The sequence below is a fragment of the Drosophila montana genome, unplaced genomic scaffold, assembly GCF_035044405.1.
Source record: "Drosophila montana isolate Dmon_TW-CO22-7 unplaced genomic scaffold, ASM3504440v1 contig_2178_1, whole genome shotgun sequence".
Taxonomy (NCBI): Eukaryota; Metazoa; Arthropoda; class Insecta; order Diptera; family Drosophilidae; genus Drosophila; species Drosophila montana.
This window is the reverse complement of record NW_026997075.1, coordinates 1,948,875-1,970,015: the sequence shown is the minus strand read 5'-3', so window position 1 is coordinate 1,970,015 and position 21,141 is coordinate 1,948,875. Positions and strand designations below refer to the sequence as shown.

General features: G+C 36.9%; 2 protein-coding genes across 2 annotated transcripts in view; one reads left to right on the top strand and one right to left on the bottom strand.

Moving 5' to 3' along the window:
* Positions 1-1,255: 1,255 nt before the first annotated feature.
* The window catches only part of LOC135427527 (ras-related protein Rap-2b), a 33,783-nt gene continuing 13,897 nt past the window's right edge, over positions 1,256-21,141 (bottom strand). Inside the window, exons 3-5 of the mRNA XM_064681062.1 lie at positions 16,638-16,835; positions 5,154-5,246; positions 1,256-5,075 (exon numbers count right to left, since the gene is read on the bottom strand). Coding sequence (XP_064537132.1) covers positions 4,770-5,075; positions 5,154-5,246; positions 16,638-16,835 — 597 coding nt within the window. The 3' untranslated portion in view covers positions 1,256-4,769. The remainder of the gene's footprint in view (positions 5,076-5,153; positions 5,247-16,637; positions 16,836-21,141) is intronic.
* On the top strand, positions 5,983-8,147 carry LOC135427422 (bromodomain-containing protein DDB_G0280777-like). The gene is made up of 2 exons (XM_064680934.1): positions 5,983-6,237; positions 6,307-8,147. Exons 1-2 carry the CDS (start codon positions 6,097-6,099, stop codon positions 7,687-7,689), a joined length of 1,524 nt encoding a protein of 507 aa, XP_064537004.1. The 5' UTR covers positions 5,983-6,096; the 3' UTR covers positions 7,690-8,147.

The following is a 21,141-nucleotide window of genomic DNA, read 5'->3' as shown; positions in this document are numbered from 1 at the left end:
GCTCATGTCTGCTATTGTTGCTTCTGGGGTACACACAGTTATATGTATATATATATATATATATATGTATATATATATGCACACACTCCCTAAATATCCTATTATTCCACTATGCGACAGTTCATATTGATTTTATGTCGTTCTGATTTGAATTTTTTGCTGGGCCACTAAGTTCTCTGTTATCTGTTGGGGCAAATTCCGTTATACACACATATCTACATATATATATATTATTAATACATTTATAAAATACATATATATATATATATATATATATATATATATATCCATACATGGATATATATACATATGCTTATATAGGATTCTGTTGGCGCATAAAGTGACAAGCTTGAGATGCATTCATTGGCAGACATTGGCAGACATTGGCAGTGTTGCCATTTCAGCTTTTTTTCTAGCTAAATGTGGTTATTTTCAGTTGTAATACTTAACGGAAAGAGCAGGTGCCTGACCCCGCTTCTTTTCATTTTTTGATCAAGTGCTAGCAGCAATTGATGACGAAATCTGAAGTTTAGTCAACAATAGCTAAACGTATACCAATTGCGCTGAAAATGCATTGTGTGCAAATTTAATCTGGGAAAGCGTGTAAAAAGCACAAAAGCTGCAAGCTGGTTGTCTGGATACTAAAGACATCAACATTATGCACTTAATCAAAGGTAGTTTACCTTGCCAAATTGTGCAAATCAGCTAGTTTTAGCTCACTTTATCATTGATTTTAGCTACTTTTTTTATAGCGAAATTGGCAGCACTGACCATTCGGGCAGTTACTTGAGTTTTGTAGCAAGCAGCTGGCGTCAGCTTGCCGAGCCCGACCTAGTTTCGCGTGCATGGCATTCAGCTTTAAGGATGCCAACATCCTGTTGTCGATTAACGTTAAATGGTTCTTAAAGCATGCGCAAGGCTTTGTTTGTGTTATCGTTTTACGATTAAACGATACTATTTGTTAATTAATTTGAATTAATATCAAGCCAATGCAACGGCATTTATTGGTAGCACTCTCGCGATATTCGTGGCATCCGCAGCCGCGCATCTAGCATGCATTTATTCACAATAAGTTGGCCGGCGAGTTTGGTGACTGTGTTCCCGTCTTGTGATTGATCTACAGGGCTCGTCAGTGCAAAGGTAAGGCAATAAAAAACGCATTCGATTTTCTGTTTTTACATTCTACACAAGCACAAAAAATGTATTTTTTTTCTCTGTATTTTTTCTCAGTTTACCTAAGTTTCATTTTTTTTTTTTTTGGGTTTTGGTTTTGCTTTTTATTAATTACATTTATAAATATATTTGTATATGTATACACCATATGTATATATATATATTTATGCATGTATATTTGTGTATGTATTTGGTATTTATGTTAATAATTGTTAAGGATAGCCTTCTGCTGGTGTTTGCTACTTCTTTATAACATTCATTGGGCTCTGCTACATAATTTTGTAATTACTCGCACACACTTACGTACAAATTGTTAACTTTAAAACTTAGGAAAATTTGGAAACACAAAAAAGCCGCGTAAAAGTTAACACAATAACACAATTATTTATGTACTATTTTTCAAAACGATGCGCACGAGTTATTTGATAAGATATTTTAGATATAAGTATATATGTATATATTATTTTTTTGTTTTGGGTGTTTCCACTTCGTTTGTGTTAAATAATTCTCTTGGTTTTCACATCAATAAAATGTAATTTGAAATTGCAGCGGCGTATACAGCGGACACAACCGTAAGCTCTAGATTAAAGTACAAATCTAGGTATACATATAAATATATATAATAGGTGTATGTATTATCGAGTATGTAGCAAGTATCTGAAGAACCAATAGTGAAATTTATTTGGTATTTGCCTTAATGTAGCGCCAACAATTGGCGCTTTAGTCAATTCTATGTGGCCTTGCTTTTATATCCAAAATGGGTTTGTGTTAATCAGCGCACTGTGAACTGAATTTCTCGAATATTATATGGAAAATATATGCAGCTTCCTTTGGCCCGGTTTGGTAGCTAACCGACCTGGCTAGTTTGTTTAAAGTTGCCTGACGTTCGCTCAAATGTTGTGAAAAAGTGAAAATCTTGTGAGAAGTGTTGAAACACAATGTGTTCAGTCATAGTGCGCCGTTTAACTAAATAAATTACAAAAATTTAGTTATAATTTTCTGGGGAAAACTTTGGGTTTTAGGTAGTATTACATTGATAATTTACTAATTACATAGAATACACACAGAACATTGGCTTTGTCAAGTTGTTGCTTAATGCATTTTCTTTTCAATAGATATATGTAGGTTGATAATATGTATGTATATATGTATGCAATATTTAAGCAATATTGTTTTTATTTATTTTATTTTGTAAATACACACAAAAATGTCACACGAATACGCACTACTTTGTATAAGTATTATACGAACTGGTTTCAGTAATTATATAAATTCAGTTAGTTTTTGTTTTTATTGTATCATATCGATATAAATACTTATTATTCATTGTTTTTCATTTTTTTTAAGTCGTGCTATATTATAAAAAATAACACTCTGCACTCAAATAATATACAATTGAGCCTTGCTTGACATTGATAATTCTTATTGTACAACATACTATTTGCACAGATAATAATACATTTTAAATATATATAGATTAACGCTTGATCAGTTGGCGATTCAATTGGTTATCATCAAGACATATATATATATGTTTATATATACATATATATATACGTAGGTAGTTGTGTAAATGTCTATTCATAGACAGGGAAATTTAAAAATAAAGCGAATACTGAAAGTAAGTTTAAGTCCTTAATTTGATAAGATTCTCTTCGGAATCTGTAAATACCATTGAATATTGTGCTTTCTAAAACATACTTAGTTGCGTTTGGGGCCTGCAATTTAAGCTCAGCAAGTTAGTTATCTTTTGGCTTGCAAGAAAATTCGGCTTCGCACCCCAATGAATGTATTAAGCTATTTATTTATATGATATTTAACACAGACACAGACAAACCAACTAGTTGTTGTAAATTTATTAAGTATATTAGCTTTAACATGCTGCGGCAGACCCTTGCATACAATACATATGTATCTTCATATCATAATAGTCGTTTCTTGTACCCATTCATAGATGTAAGTATATATAGATATATATGTATATATATATACTATATAAGTAGTTATAGGTATTTCCTTTCTTCTCTAGTTGCTTTTCCTTACTATGTTTGGCCTTAGTTTGATTTTCTTTGGTGTTTTCATTGCATTTTCATTCTTAAACCGTCATTTCCCTTATTAACCAACTACATTACGATACACGCTAACATTTAATAATATATTATGATAAAACATAAAGAAAACTAAATTCACAAATAATCTTAACAATCTTTAATTACTATGCATTTGCTTCCATCTTCCACAGACAATATACGATCACGAATATTTTTGAGAATACATCAACTACTCTATATAAACTCTCACGATCTAATAACACACACATACACACACATCCAGATGCTACTCGGCTAAGAAGGAAAGTTCTCGAATTGGCTATTTTGTAAATTGAACTTAATTTTGTTTCAAAGGGAATATAATTAAGCTTACAGGGTGAGCGAAATGTGCATATATTTGATATATTTATGATATTTAAGTTTTGTTTTGTATTCATTTTGTTTACTTCATTTAAATTGGGAGTTAGGTAATTACTTTGTACGTTGAACATCATTCAATTCATTTTACATAGATAAATAGTGTGCAGAGTATCTCATAGCATGGCATACTCCTGTACTCAGCTTGCCAAAGCTATCTAGCCAAAGTTCCAAAACTAGCTCTGTTCTTCAGATGAAGCAGTCAGGCTCTACACCCCAAGTTTTGCTTCTATTCTTGAAAAAAACGTACATATACATACATGTATGTATTTATTAATAGAATCCATATATACTTATATTTCGGTTAGGTAGACACACACATACACAGACACATCTGTAACACTTTTGTGATTAGACACAGGAGCGGTTCAACAGCCGCCTACATTTTGGGCGCTTTTCTTGCGGTTTTTCTTGAGTTTAAGCATTTTGTTTCGGATAGTTACTGTGTTTATATGCAAAGGGATTAGAACATTGCTTAGATGCGAAAAACGTTCAATTTTTATTTGTTTTTTTAAAGCAACCTAAAAATTGTAATTGTCTTGTAATAAATAGTGGATAAATTGTAATTTGGGGATTTTGGTCAAATTTTTTTTTGGGCGTTAAGCTTCAGATATTGTCCTGTATTTACAGATCTTTGTGCATAGTTTGTTGGGATTGCCGCTTCAATTATTTGTATAGATGGTACACATATCTGTGAATCGTATATATAGACATATTTATATGTAAATATATATACTATATATATATATGTATATCTGTAGAAATAACTAACATTTATATTATAATGGGTCTTTTAGTTGCGGCTTATGCCTATTTATATCTTTTTGGGTTCCAAACATTTTTTGGGCGTGTTGAGATATAGATATATGGATAGTCAGAAATGGGAGAATAGAGAGAGAGAGAGAGAGGGATAGCTTGAGAGAAAGACAGAGCGAAAATTTGCTCAAGATAGGTACTAAAGTGTTTAGCAAGAGGTACGATTGAGTCGATGCTATATAAGATCGTAAATACATAAATATAAATCGTTTTTATTTGTGAAACATTGAAAACCATTTGTAGGAGACCGTTTGTTCAGTTTCAGTTGCATATAGGTTCATTAAGGTTTGCTATTATTTAACGCCAATTGGCTTAGGAAATTGTGCATGAGTTGCGCTTGGCGCCCAAGCTGCGCTCCTGTATGCGCTGCAGATGCTGCAGCTGTGCCGGCGTTGGTGTGTGTGAGCCATGCGCCCCGCCGGCGGCACCAGACGATGTTGAGGCCGACCCAGAGCCGGAACCGTGCGCCGTCGCCCCTTGATGGTGATGGTGATGGTGGTGCAGCGGTGTGCCCGGCCCATTGTTGCCAATTTGCTGGGGCAGCGACTGGCGGCGGCGGCGTAGCGCCGGGCTCAGGTTGTACGTAATTTTTGCCTGGGCGAGCAGCTCCTTGAAAACCTGAAAAAAAACAAAAACGGCAACAGAAACCGAAGAGCTACGTTAACAACGCTTCAATCAAATGAGCCAAATGCTTACCTGCGTGATGTTGTCGTTATTGGCCGCCGATGCCTCAACAAAGCCATTTTCCCAATCAACAGTTACCACCGATTCGGTTGTGGCATATTCCACCTGTAAAAATATCAACATTTTCAACAAGTAATATTGTAATTAGATGCTTGAGAAATCATAAAACCATAACCATATCCGATTTAAAAAAAGGTCTAATTAAAGACAAGAGAGGGTATCTTACAGTCGAGCCTTCTTATTTTGCACGACTATAAATGAGAGAGCGTGGGGTCAGTTAATTAAATTAGTAAAAAGAAAAAAATCACTTAAAACTATTAAAATTGTATACTAATTCATGAAAATTGCATATAAAGGAGGTATTTAAAGCGAGTGAGAGAGCAAAGGAGCAAGAGAGAGGGAGAGAAAGAGAGAGAGAGACAGCGAGAGAGCGACACAGACAGAGAGAACGCGAGAGAGAGCGAGAGAGAGAGAGAAAGCGGCACAAATGAACCAATAACTGGTACTTTATTTACTTGAAAGCTTTCCAGCACACACTCTTGTGAAAATCGAATAGAAAGGCGATATTTAAAGCGAGTGAGTGAGCGAGGGAGTGTGCAAGGCAGGAAGGGAGCAAAGAGATAGAAAGAAATACGGTTAAAACACTTTCAACATATGGCAAAAATGTATCAATAACAGGTTATTTCTTTTCTTGAATCTATTCCAGTAAGTGACAGGACCTAATTGAGAACTAAGATATAACATGTGCTGGCCGTAAAAAGCAGTACTTGCACGTAAGTAAACTAAAAAGCGATTGCCTAAATTGTGGCCCTGAGTATATTTGAATCGTAAGTTGGCTATGGGTTTAAATTCATTTTGGTCATGGCACTGGAAATTTAATTACAATTACAACTTCTTCTGACAGCAATAGTTTTGAAATACTCTGAAACTGGCACAATTAAATCAACCAATAATAATGGATGAAAGGCACATTCTGCCACCAATTGGCTCCGAGCGGGCCGAGCGTCTAGCGGCGATGAACAGCCTGAATATCAATCTCAGTGCAAGCAAGGAGCACAAGAATGGCTCGACGCTGTGGCAGTGCGAAGCGCAATTTGTAAGTATTAAATTACTTTTTTGTTACTGTCGGGCCAAAGCCCAAAGGTGAACACGTCCATGTATACAGCGTCGGCGTCAGGAGAATCCACCAACTGCCGAGCTGGAAGCCTGGCTACGTTGGCAGCGCGAACGCCAGTTCGAGCGCGAGCGTCGCCAGCAGTTCGAGCCCTGGCGTTTCACCGAAGACGAACAGAAGCCGCAGGCTGAGCAGAAGAAGCCGCCGGGCCCGAAATTGTTGAGCGTGGAGAAGAAATTGCCGTTGGATAGTGACAAGGTGCCCATGGGCCAGAAGCAGCATCTGACCGCACAGCTGATGCAGGCGCAGCACCAGACGCGTCGCCTGGTGCAGAGCATCGATCAGATGCTGCCGGCGCTGCCCAATCGTCAGATGTTCCAGCAGACGCTGCTCCAGCTGCGCCAGTTGCATTTACTATTGAAACGCCAACTGCAATGGCAGCTCCAACAGGAGCTAGGCCAAACTCATCAGCCAGAGGAGGAGGAGATGGAAGAGTCGCTGGAAAATGGAGCTGCACCAGACGCTGAATCGGCACCTGGACCAGGACCAGCACCGCCGCCACCGCCACCGCCGCCACCACCGGGACCAGCGCCAGCCGCCGGACACTTCATATATGCGCCGCAGCGATGGCAACATCCTGGCCAGCCGTCGTGGCCACAGCAGCAACAGCAGCTGCCACAGCAGCAGCAGCAGCAGCAGCAGCATCACCTATCGCATCAACAGCAGCAGCAGCTACAGCAGCAGCTGCAACAGCAGCTTAATCAGCAGCAACAGGCGCAGCCACAGCAGCTGCCACCGCCGCCGCCGCAGCAGATTGCCAAAATGCAACAGATGCAGCACATGCAACACATGCAACAGTTGCAGCCGTGCGTTGGGCTTAATTTCAAGGCGCCCGTCTTTCTCAATAACGGACATGTGCCACCGGGCGCGGCTCAGGCTGGCAAATTTCGCATTTGGTATATGACGCACAATGCATTGCCCCATGAGCTGGCGGCCAACCATTGGAATTTGCAGCAACCAGAAAATAATAGTTATTTTAGCGCTAATAATAACAATAATATCATAAACCACAATAGCAACAACAGCGGCCACAACAACAACAACAACAACGAGGCCGGCAATGACCACAACAGCAACCACAACGACAACGACAACCACATCAACAACCAGAACAACAACCAGAACAACAACCACAATAACAACCACAACAACAACCACAGCAATATCATCTGCAACATTCAAACAAGTAATAACAATAACCACAACAACAACCACAGCAACAACCATTACAACAACCACAAAAACAACCACAACAACAACCACAACGACAACCACAACACCAACAATAACAATAACAACAACGACAGCAGCAACATCAACAACAACAACAACAACAGCAGCAGACACATACCCTGGCCAATAAACATAAACTAAAGACAAAAAAAAAACCAATTTCAGCAATCAAAATCCGAAAAAAAAACGTCGTCAAGCCAAATTAACAGAAACATCTACATTTGTAACAGGGGGCAAGGGTGTAGGCATGGGACATCCCGAGCCCAAAGCAAAACTATATTTAAGTACACGTACAAATCTACATACAAATATATATATATATATATATATATATATACAATATATACCTATATACATAAATATATTAATATATATAAATATAGATAGAATAATACACGATAAATGAGGGCAGAACATGCATGGAAACAAGAGGCTTGTCAGAGATCAAATAAGCAAACCAAATTGAAATCCATTTCACAGAGACACGCTTTTTGTTACCTGTTCTTTAAAGCCAAATATATGGCTTATTTGAACAAAAAAAAAACAAAAGAAGAAATTAAATTTGGGAATAACCTAAAAGGCCTATTAAATATTTTGCCAATGTTTATAAAACGTCAACTTAACAGTACATATCGAAAAATCCGTGGAACAAACGGCATCCAGATGTGTGTTTTATCTGGAACGTCTTGAGCTGAGCTTGGGATTGGGAATATTTCAATGTAAAATAGTAATAGTAAAGACTGGATATTTCTAGTACAATATACATCTGAGACTATATTTTATAGTTGTTGAAAATCGAATCAGCAAGAAAACTTAACCAGAATTTGGTACAAATTTTGATCAATTAGTTCCTAAGATACCAGTTTGTCTATAATAATTAATGAAATTACATTTAAGAAATGATTATTCAAATATTTATAACCTTTGTACATCCTAGTAGAGGGCACTAAAAATTGTCATGTAAAATGTAACGCATTGAAGGAGACGTCTCCGACCCCCTAAAGTATATGAATTCTAGATCAGCATTAGCAGCCGAGTTGATATATCCACTTCCGTCTGTCCGTCTGTCTGTTTCTATGCGAACTAGTCATCAACTTGAAGCTTTGCTTAGTTCCGTGTTTCGGAACCGGCCGGATTGAACAACTGTATCATATAGCTGCCATAGGAACGAACGGTCGAAAATTAAGTATGTGTACAAACAACATTTTGTTTGTTAAATGCTATCTATATAAATATGTGCCTAATTTAAACAAAAAACCAAAATTAAATATGTGAATAACCTAAAAGGCAAATTATATATTTTGCTAATGTTTGTAAAATGTTAACAGCACATATCGAAAAACCCGTGGAAACGGGCATCCAGATGCGTTTTATCTGGAACGTCTTGAGCCGAGCTTGGGATTGGGAATATTTCACTGTGAATTTGTACTTTTTTTGACTGGATATTTCTAATACAATATACATCTGAGACTATATTTTATAGCTGGGCCTTAACTATTTTTCGAAAATCGAATATCAAATCATAAATCAGATTTAACCAGAATTTGGTACATATTTTGATCTATTAGTTCCTAAGATATCACTTTGTCTATAATAAGTTAAGAAACTACTTTTAAGAAATGCTTATTCAAATATTTAAATGTTGAAAACCTTTGTATATATACCCTTGTAGGGGGCACTATAAATTTGTCAAATATGTAATATGTAACGCATAGAAGGAGACGACTCCGACCTCCTAAAGTATTCCAGATCAGCATCAACAGCCGAGTTGATATGCTTAGTAATTTTCGTCTGTCCGTCTGTCTGTTTCTATGCAATCACCTTTTCTAGTCAACACCTTAAAACTTCGCAAAGTTCCGCTTTCTGTTGCAGGCAGTCTACGGCTGGATCGGACTAATATTAAATATAGCTGCCATCGGAACGATCGGTTGAGAAACAGGTTCTTGTATGGACAAGTTTTTACTTAATTTAATATATCTTGCCAAGACCCGGAATTTACTCTTTAAACTCTGCTGCTCTCCTACGAGCCAAGTTTTATCAAGATCGCATTATTATATTAAATATAAATGACAAATGATTTGTTGTATGGAAAACAGAATGTATTTTCATCAAACTCAACACATACAAGCTTTACGTATCAGCAAAACCGTAAGGCAAATGCCTACAAGGGTATTAAATCTTCGGCATGCCGAAGATATTCTTACTTTTTCGTTGTTTATTTTTTGGCTTGGCACGTAGTTATCTAGAGGGAAACAAATCAAATTTGAGGCTACATTTTTTGTATTTTATTTCGTTTTAGTCCTTAGCTAAGCCTTAGATTTGAATTTAAGCTAGAAAAATGCTAGACTTAGTCTAAGTAACTATGTCGGGTTTTGCCCGTTCAAAATATATTTCATTATTATCCAAAAACGTATTATTGCATATACACATCTGTATTAATCTATATAATCTAAAGCTATATCAAAAATAAAAACAATTTGCTAAAGATTTTCGGGATTTTTTCACTAATATGTATATACATATGTATATATGTGTGAATGTCTATTTCTTCTTCAACACACGCACTTTTTCATAGAAATCGCGACAAAATTAAAATAAATTATGTTTATTTTTTCATGTCTTTTATGGACCAGCATGTGTGTGGTTCTGATGCCATGGTAAAGTAAAAATTAAAGTGGTTTTCAATAGCAGGCAAGCGTAAATGGCATGGGAAATCCTTTGGCAGACAATACCAGGCGACGGCGACCCAAAGAGATTGAGAATTAAACGAGTCCATTTTGCGTTAAAGTATTATTTCTTATCGGCATAGAAACGCACATAGACGTCTAAATTGCGGCGGTAAGTGTGGAAAAAAATGAAGTGAAAATAAATAATAGTCAATAGAGAGGAGCAAAAAGAAAAAAGGGAAACTGCTGACTGGAAATATTTTTGAGGCGGGATGGGGTGAGGAGAGATACAGCAATGACAGTAAAAAGCCCGAAACGAAAACCAAAAACCAACCGAATTGTATCGAAACTAAGCTCGAGCCCAAACGAACACCCAAATTCTTCCAAATGAACAAACCCAAAGAGCAGCAGAAGCATCTGAAGCAGCAGCAGCAGCATTGAAAAGGCAAAACGTGCGTGGCTGCTGCCCAGCTCGGGCCAGCTGTCGGCTTTACATGTTGGCCAGGACTGGGGCAAACATTGGCTTTAAAATGGCCAACAAACTGCGTATATGTGTGCGTGCATGCGTGCGTGTGTGTGTGTGTGTGTGTGTGTGTGTGTGTGTATGCTGGCCTAACCTAAATACATAGTAAAAACCTAAAGCGCCAACAAAAAGTTAAGTTCACTTCGTTAAACAAAGAAGACACTCTGAAGCATAGGCCAGGCAAGGTGGGCGAGCAGAATGAAGTACAACAAATAAATACAAAATAAAAAAAAAAGAAAAAGAAAGAAAAAACGCGACAGTTTGCCGCTGCTGGCGGTGCGCAATTTGCATTTTTATTATATTAGAACTCGGTTAAAGTCAATACACCCAAAAGAAGACACTTGCTACAGCGGGCATTGTCTCGACTATTGAAATTGACAATAAACTGCCGGCTTTGCGCACATGCACACCACACACACACAAAGACATACAAACACACAGAAACAACCAAATCTCCTTCTGGGTGCGGTAAAAAAGGCACGCAGCAAAAAAGGGGGCACAATGAAATATCAAGTATGCGCCAAGTGGACCAAGCGCTGCTGGTGCCAAACGGCAACAACAGCAACAACAACAACAGCAACAACAAACGGCAACAAAAGCAGCAACAACAACAAAGGCAGAGATAAATTAAAATTGAAATTTCCAAAGCGCTGGCCAGCAAAAAGGGAGCACAAAAACACAAAAAAAACTAAACGAAAAAAAAAGGGTTGGCTTTTTGCAAATTGTCGCACGATTATATTTGAAAGTAATTTAAAATTATTTTGTATTTAATTTGACAGTTGAGAGTGATTTATTTTTGCCCCCCTTTCACGCTGTGTGGCTTAACACAAAGCCAGGCCAAGTTACTTTTACACAAATGCTTATGGCTACACCTACATTAAGTTACTTTTATTTATTTTTTTGTTTGCATTTAAATTAATTGTGCATCTGTGGAACTTAGAAAATTGCAAACAATTTTGGGCACAAAATTCGCTTCGTGTTTGAGCTAAGAAATATTTGAAGATTTAGTTTATTTATTTGCCAAGTTGGACTGAAAATGAGAGCATAATATGGTCATAGAATGGCAATTCAATCAATTTGTGCTCATAAGTATATTTAATCTGCGGCTCTTCACTTTTTTGCTTTGCCTTTTTAATAAAATTATGCAAACAACTTTCAATGGCCATAAGACAAAATCAATTTGCTGGCAAAGCAAAAGTTGAGCAGAGAATTTTAATAAGCCGTTACTTGGAAGTTCACAAGTACACATAGAGGCCAAAGCATAGAGGATGACATTTTATGTATGTATATATACATATATGTGAGCTATAGATGCACATATATATGTGCTTTGCTTTTACAGAATAGTTGTGTCTGTCAAAGTTGTAAACGGGCTTAAAAACAACGACAGACAAAAATCAAAACCAACAACTCGACGATTATTATGTCAGAGGAATGCAAGTAAAGCCTTTGCTGTCCCTTTTTGCTGTTGTGGACTTTTACTGTGCGCATTTTATAATTAATTGGATACAATTATTTTACATTTTCAACTTGCAGGGCAAATACGTAATTGGCATATTATATCGCTTAAATGTTGATAACGCATCTAAACGATTTTATACATTAAATATATAGAAGAAATGACGCCTTGTCGCTGAGGTTGAATGTATATTGTTGAGAATGCAAATGGCACGGAAATTGTTTGCGTATTTCCCGCCATCTTCAGACCTAATACGTGCCTACGCATTCTTTATGTTAATTAACAATCCATTAAAAATGAAGCTGTAATAATCACGATTGACACGTCCACTTTGTGAATGATAACAAATTAAATAAACAATAATAAACATTGATAATTGCTGCTGGAGTTAAGACACCGACTTCTCGCTTGCTGGGCCGGCGCTTAGCCACCTTAGCCTCACAGGCTCATGATGTCATGTTGCAAAGCACACTTATCTTAGATGTGTTCATGGCACAGTTGAACACCTTCGCCTCCACATGCAGGTCGTATACACCATAAAACCCCGTCTTGCTTTCGACCTAAAAAGCAGCTTTAATCAAAAGTTCAGCTTCGTATCTCTTACGGTGCGTATCTCACCCTACAGTCCCTCAGTTATTTAGTCAGGGCAAACTCTTTTATATATATGAATCCAAAATGTGTGACACACCCCTTAAATGCATTCAATTTTGTATTATTATTAAACCTTCTTTTATTATTAACTGATATGCTGTTACTGTAGTCAAGCAACTTTTATTAGCGTGAAGATCGGGGGTTCATAGTAACAATAGCTTTGGTTGAAGGTAGCTTAGTTTAGATATTTACATTTAGTAGAAGGTTTATGCATATGTTTATTTTGTTAGGTCTAGATTATTTTGTTGAGGTTCTGCATGCTTCACTAAAGGCGTCGGTTGGCCAGGTCTTTTTAAGCCCCCTTATTCTGCGCCTCCTTAGCACGTTCCAAGTGCATTCCATCAAAGATCTTTGGAAATGACTTTAAGGCCGATCGAATGGTAAACAAAAATGTTTTATATAAACGCCTTTCGTGGTTTTTCCACACTTGCGGGTGGAATTACCCAAAACCCCGGCTTAGCGAGCACCTTCAGCACATAACCACAATAAGAATTTCTGATTCTTAGATTACCAATCAGTCAGTCAGTCAATCGGTCAGTCAGTCAGGACAACAGTTATATATGGATATTCAGCTTACTAAAAGAAATTACCAGGCCAAGAAGGAAAGCTGACTAGAAATCGCCTCATTATAGATAGTTCGCTTCGTGTTGGTGAGTTCTGCAAGAACCTGCACAGAGCACGTACTGCCCCCCATTTATACATCCAACTAATTTGTCTGTGTGCAATTTGTCTATCAGAACCAATCAAAAACTGAACTCCCTGTGATTATTATGTTCACAAAGCGAGCACTACGGCGAGTTAGCTCCTCGCATCTAAAGCAATGCGAACTTCTGCTGGTCCGATGTGGCAATCGTCTAAAATAACGTTGGCTTAAATGCTGCACAGTTCAATCGTGGAAGTTTGCAAGCTTATTTAATTGCACAATCTAAGAAAAGGCAAGACATTTTTGGTTTCACTTCGAAAAGTTGGACTTGCTGGTCTCGAACTCTGTTTGTGTCATATAACTTCAAGAAACTTTCCGAGACAACGCTTTGCATGTACCAAGGTGAGTTGTGTACAAAAAACGCGCATTCCATTCGAACTTCTTGAGTCTTATAAAAATCCATTTAATGCGAATTGTTCTGAAATTGTGTACACTTTAAGATGTGTGTGTGTGTTGTGTACTTTGAGTACTTTAAGTTGAGTTGAGTTTAAGATCTGAACTGGCCGCAAGGCAAACACACAACGCAGCTGGCCCGCCCTGAATTTGCATAAACTAATACAAAATTCCATTTGGCCATTTACCCTAACGATGATCATTAAAGATATGCCAAGGCACAAGTCGTGTGTCCACAGCTTAACGTTATTACTGGGTATTTCATATAGTATACATATATATATTGTCAACTGAAACAATAAGCAACAAAGCGGCAATAAACTGCGATTGGCAAAAGTTGGCGTTAGATGATAAAAAGCGCACGGAAAAGTTGAAACAGGAAATAAGTTATTCGAATATGTACCATATATACTATATGCTGGCATATATATGTGCATATAGTTGTATATATTTGTATACAAGGTGTAGCTTTGCATTTGGACTGGAAGAGGAAAAACTTTCAGTCAGGCAACTTTATGACAAAAATTTGAGTTTAACCACTGCACTGCGGTCAAGTGGAATGAGAAAGTTTAACAATTCAAGCAAATGCTTTGTTTTAATTAAAATACAAATTACTTTCTTTTTTCTTTAAATATATGTGTCTTCATTTTCTATTCCCAAGCAAATAGCGAACTTATTTAAACACTTTTCATTTAACTTATAAGCACAAACTTGAGCTTTGTTTGCTTCGTAGGTTTTGTCATAATAAATACGTTTTATTAAATTTGTTTTTTGGTTTCGAAAGTTGAATCGTAACAATTGACCACAAAGAAGAAACATATGACCACAAATAGTGTGAATGTGCCCCACAGTGCACAGTGGTCGGCTAGGTTTCTAATCCGTGTTTTGTGTTGCATACTTTTGTGCGCATTTAGCGGGACAGCACCTTTGATGAGATTTGCTTTTGCGTTTAATTTACACCTCAGTTGAATGCTGCAGAAACTGCAATCTAATTAAATTGCTTTGCCCTGCTTTTCGTTTGGTATACACAAAGTATATAATTTCTTTACACATAGAGAGACTCTTTAGAAGTCGATGTACACGAATTTATACTGATTCACAGCAGTTCGTGTCGTTGCCTAAGCAATTTATATTATTTGCAGATCAGCTTTATTTATTAATTAAGCTTTAACTAAACGCTTGTTTAAGAAACTTGTAAGCAAAATAATTTATTTATTATTGATTTGGCTACTTGTGGGCATGCACGAGCCTTTTAAGCTTGGCATCGAAGTTGAGTTTATCTGGACAGACAAATATCAATCTACGCATATTCATTTAGGCACACAGGTATGCAAATATTTACATAAATGTACTTACTTTCCAATTTATTAGAATCAATAGTCTAACTATCAGAGAATTCACTCAAGTTTGGAAAGGTCTCAAAATATTAACCAAATTTTTGAGCGTTAAAAACTACGTGCCTTAAACTCAATTTCGTGACACTTTGAGGGCAACCAACGAACAATGAAATTTTAATTCCTTGCTAAAAATAGCAATACCATTAAATCTGTCGCCATTTGTAATTCCAGCCAATTGTTTAACTAACTTTGCGGGCAAGTAAAAAGAAAAAAATGTATTTGATTTTGGCTACTTGTTGGCGCAAATATTTGAGTTTCGCTGCAATTTGGGACTTGGACGCAAAGGCGAAGGCCGATCCTGGCATATAGACTAGGCCCCCGATGGAGCCGCTATACCCATCGACATAGTCCGTAACCCGTCACCACCCGAACCACCGTCGACATCATTCCACCATCAACGCAGCTGGTCACGCTTGACAAACTTTACATAATTGCTTGGGCCGAAACAAAAGCAATTTGCATAGCTTATAAACGGGTTACGAATTAGTACGGGTTGTCTGTGTGTGAGTGTGTGGGTGTGTTTTGGTGAGTGTGTGTGCGTGAGTGTTTTGGTGCGTTTGGTTGGTGTGTTGTATAAACACTCCTTTGAGTGCTTTTGCCAACAACAATTAAATCAGTTAAATTGCGGTTGTTTTTGTTGTTGTCATTTGGGCCACAAGGCGCCGCTGAAAATTAAATGTTAAACACACTCAAAAATAATGATAAAATAATACAAAAACAAACGGTAGGAATATTGATAATGGTAAAAACAATGATTGAGTAATAATAATAATAATAATAATAATAATAATAATAATAATAATAATAATAATAACAATAATAATAATAATAATAATAATAATAATAATAATAATAATAATAATAATAATAATAATAATAATAATAGTAATAATAATAATAATAATAATAATAATAATAATAATAATAATAATAACAACAATAATAATAATAATAACAATAATAATAATAATACTAATAATAACAATAATAATATTAATAATAATAATAACAATAACAATAATAATAATAATAATATTAATAATAATAATTATAATAATAATAATAATAATAATAATAATAATAATAATAATAATAATAATAATAATAATAATAATAATAATAATAATAATAATAATAATAATAATAATGATAATGATAATGAATGATAATAATAATAATAATAATAATAATAAAAATTATAATAATAATAATAATACTAATGGTAATAATAAGAATAGCAAATAATTATTATAATAAAAATAATGATAATTGATGAACTTTGATCGCCGGCACTCACCTCGCGCAGTTCTCCATCCTCGGAGAGCAGATCTACCTTATTGCCAACAACCACAATTGGCACCGCTGTGGTCGCCTTTGTCTCATGTATCTGATCTCGTATAGCCCGCACCTCCTCGAAAGTGGACGCATCGGTGACATCGTAAACCAGAATGAACGCATCTGCCGATGATATGGATAGGGCGCGCATTGCTGGAAACTGGAAAAGCGAGATGCGGGCATTACAATTTTACCAAACCAGATTACAGTTAATAGATAAAGAGGCAACGAGAGAGCAAGAAAGACAGAGAGAAAGAGAGAGAGAGAGAGAGAAGGAGGGGAGGTGATTGTGTAAGCAAGAGAGAATGGTTAAAAATGTGTTGAACAAGCGGCTTAAATTGCAAATAAAATGCTGTTACAAAATTTGCATAATATTATTGTATTTGCATACACACACACACACTCGCACGCACACACACACACGCCAACGCACACATTTATGCACATATTTTAATAATGACAGATAATAATGTAAATTTTGTTAAGCGTTTCGTTGCTTTTCGCAGGGCGTTGCAGCCTCACGTTGACTTTGTGCCCCACACCCTTCCGTTCAAACGTTGTCAAGTTGCAAAAGAAACTTTTCTCATTGTTGTTGGGCGACTCAGCGTACATGTGAGTGTGTGTGTATGTGTAGGTTTGTATCTATTTAATGCCTTATTATGTCATGTACTAGAAGAACAGAAACAGCTTTTTTAAAACAATTTTCTCCATATCAAATTAACACTTAAATATTTCTTGCATATCGACATTTTGTTAACTTTTTTTTTGTGCGTTTTGTTTTTAAATTTATTCTATTTGATTACTTGTATGTACATGTATTCGTTTTATACCATTCATTAATTGACATTGATTTTAGATGTAAATGTTTTGCCTTCAATAGGAGTCGGAGTCCCAGTAAATGTGGCTACCACTGTGCTTGCTGACCTACTCACATGACCTGGCCTTGAGTACAATAGGCCGAATGGTCAATCCGAATGCTTTATGGGCCGCCCAAATTGTGAATTATGTTTTCAATCTTTTAGCAGCAGCCGACGGTCCAAGGCACACGTACAGAACGGACCCGAACAATATAGGGAAATGTCAGCTGGGAGCTGAAACGCATGTCCAGGACTCAATTAAGCAAAATTTCGACACACAAAAAATGCCCTAAAAGGGCATATACCCTGGCAGATAAAGGTATAAGGTAGCTTGATCATAGAAGGTAAAGAGTACAAGAGAAGTCTAGCAAATAAATTGATGATGAATTGCAGAAAATATATAATCTATAATGAATTTAGCTTAACGTTGATTGAAACTTAAAATTCCTGATAGGCGATAAGCCATATCGTTTATAGAAATAATCGAGTCTATCGAGTTGTTAAACGTTTTGCAACACTGTTCGAATTCTGACAGCGGGCAATTGTGTACTCACATTCAAAGTATCATATTCAAAGTTTTTCTTTATTATAAAAACATAGTTCTTCTTCTAATACTTGCCGTGTATTGTACGCTATGTAGAAATTCCATTTAATTAGTTCACACTATTCAGAATATCGAAAATAAAGATAGAGAAGACTAGTTAAGAACTGAGCCTTATACCAAAACTGTTGCTCAAAACACATACGAACCAAAACCCAAAACGTACCAAAGTTTCCTTTGAAATAGTTTCTGTTCAAATACAAAACTTTGGAGGAAGAATCAGCATCAAGGCTAAAATAACTGACAATGTTTTTTTGGGTGTACAGCACTGGATAATATAAAGAACTACGAAAAAATAAATGTTGTTACTTAATGCGCTTTAAAATTGATTAAAAAATTCGAATACCTAGTGTAAAGAAAAAAAAAGAGCCGCAAATGGAATGGAACTATAGATACAGATTTTGAAAAAAACAAGAATTAAGAAAAGAGTTGGGAGCTTAAATGTGTAAAATGGTTTGTGGTGCTGTGTCTAATGTCTGGCCGGTGTCTCTGTCTGTTCCTCTTTCGCCCTGTGACAGGGCTGTCTGGCAGCCACAACCGCAACATTTTGGCCAGTATCTGGCGTCTGCTGCTGTTTGCTTTCATCTAACACTAATGGCTTTCAAAATCATGCGCTCAGCAGCTGGTTTCAAATTCAATGCGCACTGGCCCGGCCGCAGTCACAGGCAGAGGCAAAGGCACAGCCATACCCATGCCACCCATAGCACCCAGTTAAGTCTAATCCTCTGGCCAGCAGTGCGCCAGCATGGGTTACGGTTCGTGTCCGCTTGCAGTATAAATTCGAACTGTTGCTGACCGTATTCTGTTGTAGCTGCCACAAGTTAATAAAAAAGGCAGCCATCGAAATGGATGAGAGACGGCACGAATACACATCCAAATGAAAAGAATGAAGGCCCATACAATGGCGAATAATAGCGCTAGCCACATCTGCCCAGCGTCAGGCACACAGGTTAGCTGCGTATGTCTGCCGCATACGCTGCATAATGCCACATGCGACGTCATCATCAACTTTGACCTTGCCCCAGCCCAGTTGGCTACACATAAAAGGGAAGCTGTAGCTGCTGTATGGCTTCTGTAGATATTAATTCGGGTTCGTGTAATTAAATTGTGAAGAATAATACCTATAGCTACACAAAACTGAAAGGCATGAATCCCGCACTAGATATGAATAATACAATATTTCAATGTGTTTATTAAGCTATTATATGAATATACAGATCTAGCAGCGCCTATGGCATCGGCATTATTTAAATTTTTTTTTTTGATTTTTGAGTTGCCTTATCACGAAACGCACCCTAAGGTGCGGCAGGTGAGGCAACGAAAATGTTCCTTGACTTTCCAGCAATGATAAGAAGTACCCTAAAGCCGCCTCATGTTGCTTTTCGTATGCTTCGCTATTTTCGCGAAAGCTTGTGTTTGTGTATGCGCGAAATGTAACTGTTATTGTTATACCCTGTATGCATTTAAATTTGTTCAAAGTGTGATTTCCTGTTAAAGTTGACAGCCACTTAGACATGCTGTTAAAGTTTAAAGTTCCTTGCAAGTTTAAATGCAATTTTAAATTTGAATTGCTCAATCTCCAAGTGAAAATTAACTTATTGTTTGCAAATGTCAGACTTGACAGATTTATGCTCGATAAAATTAACTTTTGACTTACAGGGCAGCTTTGAGTCAGTCAGACGCGAGTGCAGCACTTTGAAAAAAGACGTTGTTTTTGTTGCTGCAACTGCTGCCATTGTTATTATTACATATTATTGTATTGGGAAACAAGGCGGATGATAGAGGCTGCCACTGAAGCAGCGACAACGGCACCAGCAGCAGTGGAAGATGTGGCAGAGCAAGCGCTTGACGGAGTTGTCAATGAATGACCCATTTTTATGCACACTCAACCAGGACGATTGGCAGCAGGCAGACAGTCAGGTGGCAGGGCGCTGCCAAAAGCTATCCTGGCCCTATCAACTCTCTCTCTCTCTCTCTCTCGCTCTCTTTCACTCTCTCTCTCTCTCTCTCTCTATCTGTCACTTTCTCTTTTACTTTCTCTCTGTGCGGTTTCCGCTTGTTACACATCCACTGACAGCCTGGCAAGCCAAGGACAAGACCGCAGGGATGAGCATGGCCCGAATTGCTGCTGCTGCTCCATTCGCGATGAGCATGTGTTTTGCTGCTTGATTTCTCAATGGATTCGAAATTGTTGCCACTTGTCGTGCTGATTGTATGTGTGCGCCTTTCATTTACTCTTTCTTCTTTCGTTTCGACTGACTTTGTTTTGGTGGCAGCCATCCAATTGGATTATAGAGAACAACAGCTGCTGTTATAGCATGTTTTTTGGCTGCAGCCAAATGCGATTGTCTCAAAGTTAGCCATTGGCTTAACTCACTTATTGGCTTTTAGGACTTGAGCCCTGTTATTTCATTTAATTAAAAGCAGCCTCAAATTAAATCTCAAATTGCACATACACAAACAGGAAAAAACAACTCAAGAACTTGCAAAATTATGTTACAAATAGAACTAAGAATTTTTTTTAATTTTATTAACACCAAGCAACAGCTGCCATCTGTGTGTGTGTGTGTGTAAATGTGTCTTTATACACACTTATACATATGAATTTCTTTGTGGCAAAATAAGGTTTCATCGTTTCCAATCTGCTCCTTGCTGCAGGTCTTATAAAATTGCCATAAAATGATTGATGAGTTCTAATTCGAATCTATCCCAACGACTGTTTGCACTGACCTTAAGAGGGAACACCCTTCTATTTTGATAAAGGTATAAATGTTGGTGGAAAACTGTTGCGTAGAGCTCTCGGACTTTTCTTTCGATAAGTTTCAAACACTTTTTTCCAGGTTGAATATCGTTAAGTGTGAACACGTTTAATCTCATTCAATTGGTGTCTAATGAGCCACAGGCAAAAAAGTTAGAATAATGAAATTATGGCATGAAAAATTACAATTAAAAGTTCAACATGTTAGCTAAATTTTATTTACTATCCCAAATGTATGCTAAATTGAACT

What these genes read in the sequence shown, in the direction of transcription:
- LOC135427422 (XM_064680934.1), top strand. Translation starts at nt 6,097, where the DNA reads ATGGATGAAAGGCACATTCTGCCACCAATTGGCTCCGAGCGGGCCGAG. An exon ending in GGCAGTGCGAAGCGCAATTT is followed by an intron (nt 6,238 to 6,306) that starts GTAAGTATTAAA and finishes CCATGTATACAG; the next exon opens with CGTCGGCGTCAGGAGAATCC.